At 38.2% G+C, this 10,028-nt stretch overlaps 1 protein-coding gene across 1 annotated transcript; it reads left to right on the top strand.

Moving 5' to 3' along the window:
- The first annotated feature begins 1,705 nt into the window (after positions 1 to 1,705).
- Positions 1,706 to 6,973, top strand: LOC140172119 (serine protease 1-like). Its single transcript, XM_072195464.1, has 4 exons — positions 1,706 to 1,777; positions 4,379 to 4,637; positions 5,901 to 6,181; positions 6,521 to 6,973. Exons 1-4 carry the CDS (start codon positions 1,738 to 1,740, stop codon positions 6,871 to 6,873), a joined length of 933 nt encoding a protein of 310 aa, XP_072051565.1. The 5' UTR covers positions 1,706 to 1,737; the 3' UTR covers positions 6,874 to 6,973.
- Positions 6,974 to 10,028: the final 3,055 nt, after the last annotated feature.

Here is a 10,028-nt window from a genome sequence, read left to right on the forward strand (position 1 = left end):
CCTTTGATCAGTGATGACGGTGCAGGACTTCATAAGTGTGGGTGTGTGTGGGGGGGGGGGGGCAACAAATTTCTTTGTAACATGGGGGAGGGAGGTTGGTGTAAAATCCTTGAACATATGTTGCAGACGGGAGCGAAAGTACCATGTTTAGATGCCAACAATCAAATATGAACATTGAAGGAGACAAATGCGCGCGAAGCGCGCACAAATTTGCTATTTGAACGGCATTTTGCTCCCATATTAAGTTTCTCTGAACAACTTCCACGCGAAGTGTAAAAAATTTGCCAATTTAAAGCCATTTGAAGCTAAAATGATCCAAGTATGAACCGGTGAATTATGCACGCCAAGCTCGCAAAAATTTGTAATTAGAATTAGCGACTTTTGCTCCCAGATTGGACATATTGAAAGAAACTCCGTGCGAAGCGCGGAAAAATTGCCAATTTTAAGGTAAATGATCATAATAAAGTGAAGGGCAGTAGGGCACAATGCGAACGAAGCGCGCGAAAATTTGCAATTTGTGTTCCCACGATTAAGCTGTGCACTCCCCTGATTTCTCGTTCGTAGATTTCATTATATCGAGGATGATCATTTTGGCAAAAGCAATGAGTAAATTCAAGTGAAATATTTATTAGAGTGTGTGCTTCAAACGCTATCTTGTATTTTTTTAAATAAAATGCACGTCTCTTTTCTATGTTTTTACGGGCCCGTTACTTTTGTTTGGTTTTATGGGCCGAAAAGAGCAAAGAAAACATACCTTATAATGGACCCGTAAAGGCAAAGAAAAGAGACCGTAGTGGGCCCGTAAAAAGCAAAGAAAAGATACCATAGGCCCGTAAAGGAAAGAAAAGAGACCTTAGTGAGTATGTAAAAAAACCTTAATAAGCAAAGAAAAGATATATAATGGACCCATAAAAAGAAAAAAAAGAGACCTCGGAGGGCCCGTAAAAAGCAAAGAAGAGATACCTTAGGCCTAAGAAAAGAGACCTTTGTCGGCCCGTATAGTAAAGTAACGAAAATATGCCTTAATTGCAAGATATCTATTCTGAACCTTTTACGGCCCCTGAGGTCCGTTTTCTTGGCTTTTAATGCCCCATAAAAAAGTCTCTTCTCTTCACTTTTTACGCGCCCCCTGGGCCCCCGGGCCCCGGGGTAACGACCCCGGCTACCCCCCCTTGTCGGCGGCACTGTAAATACAAGGGCAATCAGCATCACATAGAGAAATTTAGAAATAATTATTCAAGAAAAAAATCAAGCATTACCACCACCAATATCACCACCACAAACACCACCAACACTTACACCACCACACAGGCCCGTACGCGGGGGGGGGGGGGGTGCGACCCCCCCCCCCAAATTTGGAAAAGTATACAAAAAGTCCAAAAATTTCAGAATTTGCGAGCGTAGCGAGCCAAAAAATCAGGGTTTTACGCTTTTTGGACAAAAAGGTCAACATTTTAGGAAGAAAGCCCACTTTTCACAAAATTTGGAAAAAAGGTCCACTTTTTCAAAATCAGCCCCCCCCATGAAATCCTGCGTACGGGCCTGCCACCACACCACCCACCGCCATCATCATCACCACCATCAAAACCAACAACACCAACACACACCACCAAACCTACAATGAACGACTAATCGTCTTTTAAGTTCAGAGTAGTATTAAATGAATCTATCACAGTAACATGAATTTGTTGTGTATTTCAGGAAAAGAATTATCCAAATCAAGACTTACTGCAACTTATGACAAGACGAAGTGAAATATATCATATATTTCATCAAGGTAAAACATTGTGTTCCTTTTCACTTAGTAAATCACACATTTACATTAATGATCTACTAACAATGCCCATAACCGAAATTTCAACAACACTTTTGCTTGACCTGAGAATTAGGATATCGAGAATTATAGGCATGCCAATACAATGTAAATGCGAACAACAATTCCATGGAATGCGAAATTTGCATTTGATTTAATTCAGACCAGATTATCATGTCATTTTTTACAAATAGGTTGTAACAGAAAAATATATACAATTTAGAAAATAGTATTATGCAAAAATGCAACTTACTGATTGTATGAAATTGTTACTTGGTCGTCAAGCAATTTCTTAAGCTAATACGTCAACTCTATTTCAATAAAATCGGTTGTCTATAAGCGATGATACGACCAATTGAATATATGAATACAAAAGCCACCTAAGTCCATACTTAAACCAAATTGAGTTAAGCATGGGAAAGTGTTCCTTTACATAGGCCTGTCATATGTATGAAAGAACAACTCAAATTCATCCTCTGTGTCTATTGAGCATGTGAAAAATAGCATGTATGAAAGAATCACCCAATTCCATGATTTGAGTCTTGTAACACATTGATTAAAATCCAGTATGTATAAAAGTCCACTTGTAACACATTCATTGCTAGAGAGTGACTTTTGAAAAAAAATGGGTTTAATAAAGGAAAGTGTGTGGTTTATATTACATGGCAGAATGCTTATCAACATTATACATACCTGTGCGCTTTATTTTGTATTATCTTACTAGTGGTAATCTCATTCTAACATTGTTGTCTTTGTATATGATTCAAACAACCACCTAAGTCCAAAATTTAAAATGAACCCCACGAAGTCCCTGAAATGCTAATCGTCATACCTAATACAGGTTAATCCACTCATTTGCACGTAAAACTTACCATATTGACCAGGTAAATCTAACTGAAGGAATTAAAATGATACACAGGTTTTTCTCTCAAAATCACTTCCCATGGACTTAGGTGGCTTTTGTATTCATGTATTCAATTGTGTCAAGTATTCCTAAAACAGCTTGGGCTACTTTCGTGTCTTTGTGAAGCAAAAGTTACTGAATTAAGTTGAATCATGAACCATCTAATCGGTGCTCTTAGAATGGGTATTTTGAAGTGGTATTTTAATTTGTGATTTCGATCAAGTGAAAAAAAAACATGAAAGACCTTTGTTTTGTTTTGAGATCTTTGACGATAAGCATGAGAATTCATTTTACGAGGTGCAAATTTGGTACAATGGCCCAACTCGGGTAATTATGTAAAATCGTGCATAGTGTTTGAACCTGAATTAGGAAAGACACCAAGTAAAGTTTTTCTATTAGCCAAGATATTAGTGATTCTACTGCATATTTATGTCATGAACCCTTTTATTTCTTTAATGAAAACGAAAATGCAATTGCTAAACATGAAACTCGATTTTACGCAAAGCAAGCTTGATATGCGCGAAAAATCCAAACTGGCCCAACTCGTTTTCTGGGCAATTTAGTTAATTGAACATAGCGTTTGAGCCCGAACTAGTAAAGAAACTAAGTGAAGGTTTCTGTTACTGATTCCACTGCATACAATATTGTTGGCAATTCATGCGCGTATTTGGGGGGCTTTGGGCGCCAGCCCCGGGGTAAAAGCAGGGGCGGCCAAAATGAAGGGGCGGCGGAAGAAGAAGGGGCGGCAAAAACAGGGGCGGCAAAAACGAAGGGGGTGGCAAAAAGAATTAGTAAATAAAAAAGGGCGGAAAAATTTGATAAATCATAAACATTTTTGCAAAAATGGTCTATACATCAAAATGTGCTCCTTTTAGGGCGCTAGCGCCTGAAACCCTTTTTTCACTTTTTCAAACGACCGAGAAAAAATTGGGTCAACCTTTTCGGGCTGTTGAGGAAGGGGCGGCAAAATTGAATTTTCTTCAGCCCCCCGGGGTTGGGGCGGCCACGGTACGCCACTGGGCATGATCTGGTTTTTTTTCAGAGAAGCAAAATTGCAATTGTATAATCATTATTGTTACAGTCTGTATGAGCACCTGACTCATCTATTGTCAACTCCTAGTCATTTGCTTCTGTCAGTATGCCAGATGGCTACTGTTTCTGCAGTGGCAGAAGCTGCTTCCTGTGTGATTTTCTCTCTATATATCTTTGGTTTGTATTTTTTTTGTATATAAAAAGCAAATGCGAATAATAGCGCATCAGACATTGACAAAGCCAATGCACAGAATGATAAATGCAAGCAAACTGATTCTCATGAAGAGTTCTCATTGGTCAATCAAATGGTTCACTGCATCTCAGAGCTGTTGCCAATTAACAAGGACACAAATTTACAGGGGATAAAAACAGTGGTAAAGGTCCATGCACATGAGGACAACATCAATATACAAACGTTTTTGCCTCTTCCCCCTCTTCCAGACATTGACAAAGACGATATCTCACATGATTCACTAGTCATTCAGAAATTTTAATACAATTAGCTTTAATGTGAGTCCAAAATGACTGCCATTTCAACTGCTAATAACGCTGCAGTTGCATTGACTTTAAAGATCTAAATCTAGTGACAGAAAGTAACCAATGGATATTTACTATCATTTGTTTAATAGAGACTATACTGAGGTGTAGAAGTGGATACATTACAACAACACAGATTCTGCCGAGTCCTATAGAATATTCACCTGTGAATTACCTTCTACTTAGTCCTCAACCATTGTCGAATAATCCACGAGTCGTTGGTGGTTTAGCCGCTACTCATCGTTGGCCATGGCAAGTGTTACTGATCGACCAGGAGAATGGAAGACCATTCTGTGGTGGGGTGCTGATCGGAACCCAGCACGTACTGACGGCCGCTCACTGTTTCGATGAGTAAGTCACTATTCCGAACACATGGATTAGAAGGAATATAAACATTACGTTACATAATCCTGTTCAAATTTGCAAAATTTTACCAAATGTTTAGCTGTTTAGGGAATAATAAATCATTTAATTATCAATGCTCGAATGGTTCCTGCATGACACCTGTTATCAAGTGCCAGTATTATGACAGCTTATTGCCTTAGGTGATGGCCATTTTCTGAAGAGACAGACTGAGCAAAGTCATCTTAATCTAAAACTGTTTCCACGTGTGGGAATGTAGCATACTGTCCACTGGCTATATGGTAAACTTGTCTTCTTAGAGCGTGTTTCTACAGAGCCAAATACCGTTGGAAACGGTATTAAAGATAACGATAAGACACCGCTATCCATTTAGCGGTAACTTAGCGGAGCGCCTGTAGAAACAACAAGCTCCTTTTGGCAGACGGTAACATGAGTTGGTTAATTTCACCTTGAAGGCATGGATAGACTTGTTATTAGGTTAGGTTCCATTGCCTGAACAGAATTGATCACAACTAGCACTTGTTCAATGCGTAGGGGACCATGACCAGCTCTCTCTGACATTAAAAAAATCCCCCCGGTCCTCGCGATTGGCGCTGGAAGGCCGTTTCGCGGCCGGCCGCTGCACGGCCGGACGCGTTTTCGAGGAACTAGAACCAGTTCTAATCACAATTTGAATTCCTTCCTGAGGTAAGTAAATTTATCTGTCAATGAGGTGACCAGATCACCAAACTGTCATTATACCTAGAGGTGGTATATAACCATGGAAGTAATAGACAGATGGGTCAATGAGTTACATAAAATGACCTTGAAGACCAAGAAGTGAGTTTTGCCTAAGGCAATTTCGGGTTTAATGTTGATAGCTTACTATAAACTGACGATTTGGTTGAAAAATGAGGTGAGACTGAGACGTTGACGAAAGCCAAGACTTGACCAATGACAAACCAAGCAGTGGCATATTCGGGGCAATGGAAATTGGAATACCGAGACGAAGAAATGCCAAATTTGAACAACATTGTGTTGTCCATCTTCCTTTTACCTGTTTTATACCAAAACTATCCTCATTTCGGTAAAGATTTGGAAATGTTCGCAATTTTGTTTCAACAAAGTCATTTATTCCTTATTTAGCATCCCATATCCCTTGACACGAGTTATAGACATGCTACAGTTTTTTGAGAATACTCAAGCGACATTGTTTTCAAAACACGAACATTTCGTGATTTACATTAATCTAATCTTTGATCTTGCTTACAGCCACGTCTGGGTCAACGTAGACGTTGTTCTTGGGGAATATGATCGATCTATTCACGAAGGAACAGAACAGATATACAACATTGATTGCCTTACAATCCATGATGGATATGAAAACCAAGTACCATATCATAACGACATAGCCATAATTACACTAGACTTATCTGATACCAATGACGGCAACACGATCAATATCACTGAAAACGTACTGCCGATTTGTCTGCCTTCCAAAGGGGAGTTTACTACCAACTCGATGTGTTATGTCACAGGCTGGGGGTACACTGGTAAGTTAAGGTTTAATCCAGTAGCAGTATACTTAGTAGTCGATATCGAAAAATAAAATTTGTCCAAATTTTATGGAAGGTGACCACCCTTACAAAAACTCGAGTGCTATGATATTTCTGCAAATTTAAACTTGTGATTTAAACACAGGAAATTAATTCACTATCATCACCCTTTATGCCTTAGACTTGATTAGAGCTGTTTCCCCCTTCTGACTATCAAAAGAGGGGGTGTAGCCTCCAGCCTCACCCCTTTTGCACACGTCACTGTTCAGATTAAGTCATTCACTTTGCTCATATTGTCTCAATTTCTAATCTTCTTCTACAAAATATATTCCACAGGTTTCGAGAACATGTTCGCCCGAAATTTACCCACCAAACTCCAGGAAGCAGAGGTTCCACTTATTAATTCTCAAAATTGCCAAACTGCATACGGCACTCAGCTCACTAGACGAATGCAATGTGCCGGCTTCCTAGAGGGCGTACATCGGGCTGACACGTGTAAAGGAGACAGCGGTGGTCCACTGGTGTGTCAAGATGAAAGCGGGAATTTTAAACTTTGGGGCATTACCTCGTGGGGCGATAACTATTTTTGCACTGTGATGCCAAGTGGACCCGCCCCTGGTGTTTATACCAGAGTTGATAGATATCTAAAATGGATTAAAGACAAAATTGATAGAGGCACATGTAGTTAATATTAATTTTAATGTTATTTCAAAGACTTCCAAACAGTGTATTTCGGTTACATTTATATATGCGATTTTATCAATTCGCACGTGACCCATGGGCACGAGATACCAAAATTATCACACACAGGGGATTTCCAATTTGTAATATGTTATCAAAAACAACATTTTGAAAGTATTTGACAATGGAAAAAATATTCAACGACGTAAACGTTTACAATATAATCACAAAGATGAACAAAGTAGACAAATTTACTGCACAGTAGTCTCGTGTTGTTCCGCCTTTGCATTCAAATGTATAAGAAAACCACCCGATATGTAGAAGGTCACTTCGAGATTAACTTTCTACAAGCTGTTATGGCAGCGCAAAGGTGGTCACGTGCGTATATAAAAGCGCATTTATAAATATAACCAAAGTACACTGCCAAATGTACATTATAGGGCTATATTCCAAGATGCTTGTGTAGGCCTACAAATCCAACATTTGATATTAATTATCAAATTGAATGACGTATAGTTGTATAATACAGTTTTGTCATCCCTATTAAAAAGATGGTAAGTCTCGCCCTTTGAGCCTGTTTCATAATTATGTTCTTACTGCATGACGAAGCTGCTGTACATCTTGGTTTTTTTTATTTCAGTGCTTGCAAGACAACACATACTTGTTACATAAACCGTCGGGCAGAACGGGTACAAAACGAAAACAAAAAGAATCTTGGAATTGCTTGACAATCCTGATGGACTTATTTTCGGAAGTGGAAATATAGTCTCATACTAGATTTCTTTTTGGAAGCGCGACAATTTTATGAAAAGTCGCGTATCCGACTTCTAAGTCGTCATTCTTACTTGAATATACTTTCTTTAACATACACTCATAGAAATAGTTCGTTGGCATTACTCAGTAAGTTGATGTAAGTCGTTGCGTCAACTTTCCGAGTAATGCCAACGCGTACAATTTTGAGTAACGCTGACATATTATCATTATGTTGGTCGCACTTATTTGCACTTACTTTATTGAGTTGTTACAACTCAGAAAATGAAACTAGCCTAGGTTAGCATAATTTTCTAGAGGTGTGCTATAGTATACAAAATTTTGCACTGATTACAAAAATAAATATTTGAATACTGCTAATTGTGCAGAAAATGATCCAATTACGTGAATTAAGTAACAAAGTACCAAATTGGAATAACTCAAAACAATAAGTACCAGTAACTTAATATGAACGAGTTACATCAACTTACATGTTGAGTTACAATAACTCAACTAATTGGTTCTTTGAACCTTGTTTATTTTTCTAAGTTCCCTGAACTTGAATTCAGAAGTTGGCATTACTTAAAAACTTTTTTAAAGTAATGCCAACAAAGTTGCTTAGTTGACGGACCTTTTTAAGCTTTTCAGCATTTTTTAAGTTCGTATAACTAAAATGAATTTTGTTTTGGCAACTTTTACACTATTTTTGAGTTGTCCAAACTTACTCCTTTTGAATTGCGCCAACTCGGCGAACAAGTCATTTCTATGAGTGTACTTTTAATGTCTTTTTTAAAAAAGACATTCCATTCACAAAATAATTGGTGTTGATTGGTGAAGATGTTTATTTTTTATGTACCAAAATATTCTACAAAAATGTTCTTGATTAAGTTCATCAGGACTGTAGTATTCCATTAATTAAAGATGTCTTCTATGCAAGTCCAATTGAAACACTTACTGTATGGGACGTTTCAAGAGCTAAGGTCTGCTCTTTTCATCAGCCAGATGATGCACTGATCTGCTTGGGTTGCCAGTTGACTTCTTGTTGGTATTGATTGAAGTAACACTGTCATCACCAGAAATCAATACATCATAAAGGTGGCTTAATTTGAATGTGCCATCAACTCTGTTCATAGATTGGGTGCCCCGCCTCCGGATCCAAATGGATTCCTTGACCCATCTTGTATACTTGTCATTTTCAGTTGTAAGAATTGCGCTATCCTCCCAGCCTATAACATGGTTATTTTGAGCTACGTGCTCAGCTAATGCAGAAGTGAGAAATTCTGATTCAGATGCTTTCCTGTTTGCCCTGGTAAATCTGTTTTTGGAAGTATTTTCCACCGATTTGACATGTTCCTGTTTTCTGGTACCAAACGCTCTGCCCGTTTCTCCAACATATGTAGCTTCACAACCTTGGCATGGAATTTCATACACACAATCTGTGATTTTATCCTTTTCTCTTTTGTCCTTGGGATGTACCAGAATATTGGGCAGAGTGGTCATGGGCTTCATTGCTGTGGCAATATTGTGTTTTTTTGAAAATCCGCTGTGCTTTTTCTGACAGACCTTGTACGTAGGGAATAACAACCAGATCTTTATTTCTGTTGGTATCATCTTTCTTTTTTGCTGGTTTACCTTGTTGCTGCTTTTGTTTTATGGCGCTTTCCACTTTCTCAAAAGCCCACTGAGGGTAACCACATTTCTGGAGGGAATTTGGCACATTCAAATTAAGCCACCTTTATGATGTATTGATTTCTGGTGATGACAGTGTTACTTCAATCAATACCAACAAGAAGTCAACTGGCAACCCAAGCAGATCAGTGCATCATCTGGCTGATGAAAAGAGCAGACCTTAGCTCTTGAAACGTCCCATACAGTAAGTGTTTCAATTGGACTTGCATAGAAGAAATCTTTAATTAATTCTACAAAAATGGATTTGGCTGTGTAACTCATTTTGCCTTATCAGAAGTGAACAAATTTATACAATATACCCGTATTATTGAATGGTGTTACATTGTACGAATAAACTTCAAAACCTGCGTTTAGCCATTGGACACATTCTTGCCTTCACTGACTTCGTGAACATGTTTAGAAGCTTAACATTACCTTTACATTATTATCAAATTCCTAAACATCAATGTTCAATGTAACATACATTGTAAAAATACATTATAAAATAAAAAGTTCAAATGAAAATTGTTTTTCCTTTATTGCGGTCTCTCTTGGTGTATGAATCCATCTACATTGTTTAGCAGGAAATAACTATAATAAGGTATAATATGCGGCCATGGAAATCTGGAACCTCAGTCTTGAGTTGGTTTCAAAACAGACACAGTAGAATAATATAAAATGTACCAGTCAATTTATCGGTTTAGGCCAGTTCAGCATCTTCCCCCACACACTTTGTTTATAACTA

Source organism: Amphiura filiformis, chromosome 15 (assembly GCF_039555335.1).
Source record: "Amphiura filiformis chromosome 15, Afil_fr2py, whole genome shotgun sequence".
In the NCBI taxonomy this organism is placed as follows: Eukaryota; Metazoa; Echinodermata; class Ophiuroidea; order Amphilepidida; family Amphiuridae; genus Amphiura; species Amphiura filiformis.

Excerpts from the sequence above, each read along its gene's own strand:
- LOC140172119 (XM_072195464.1), top strand. The coding sequence starts at position 1,738 with ATGACAAGACGAAGTGAAATATATCATATATTTCATCAAG. Across the intron at positions 4,638-5,900 it reads GCCGCTCACTGTTTCGATGA|CCACGTCTGGGTCAACGTAG; the intron begins GTAAGTCACTAT and ends TCTTGCTTACAG. Across the intron at positions 6,182-6,520 it reads CACAGGCTGGGGGTACACTG|GTTTCGAGAACATGTTCGCC; the intron begins GTAAGTTAAGGT and ends TATATTCCACAG.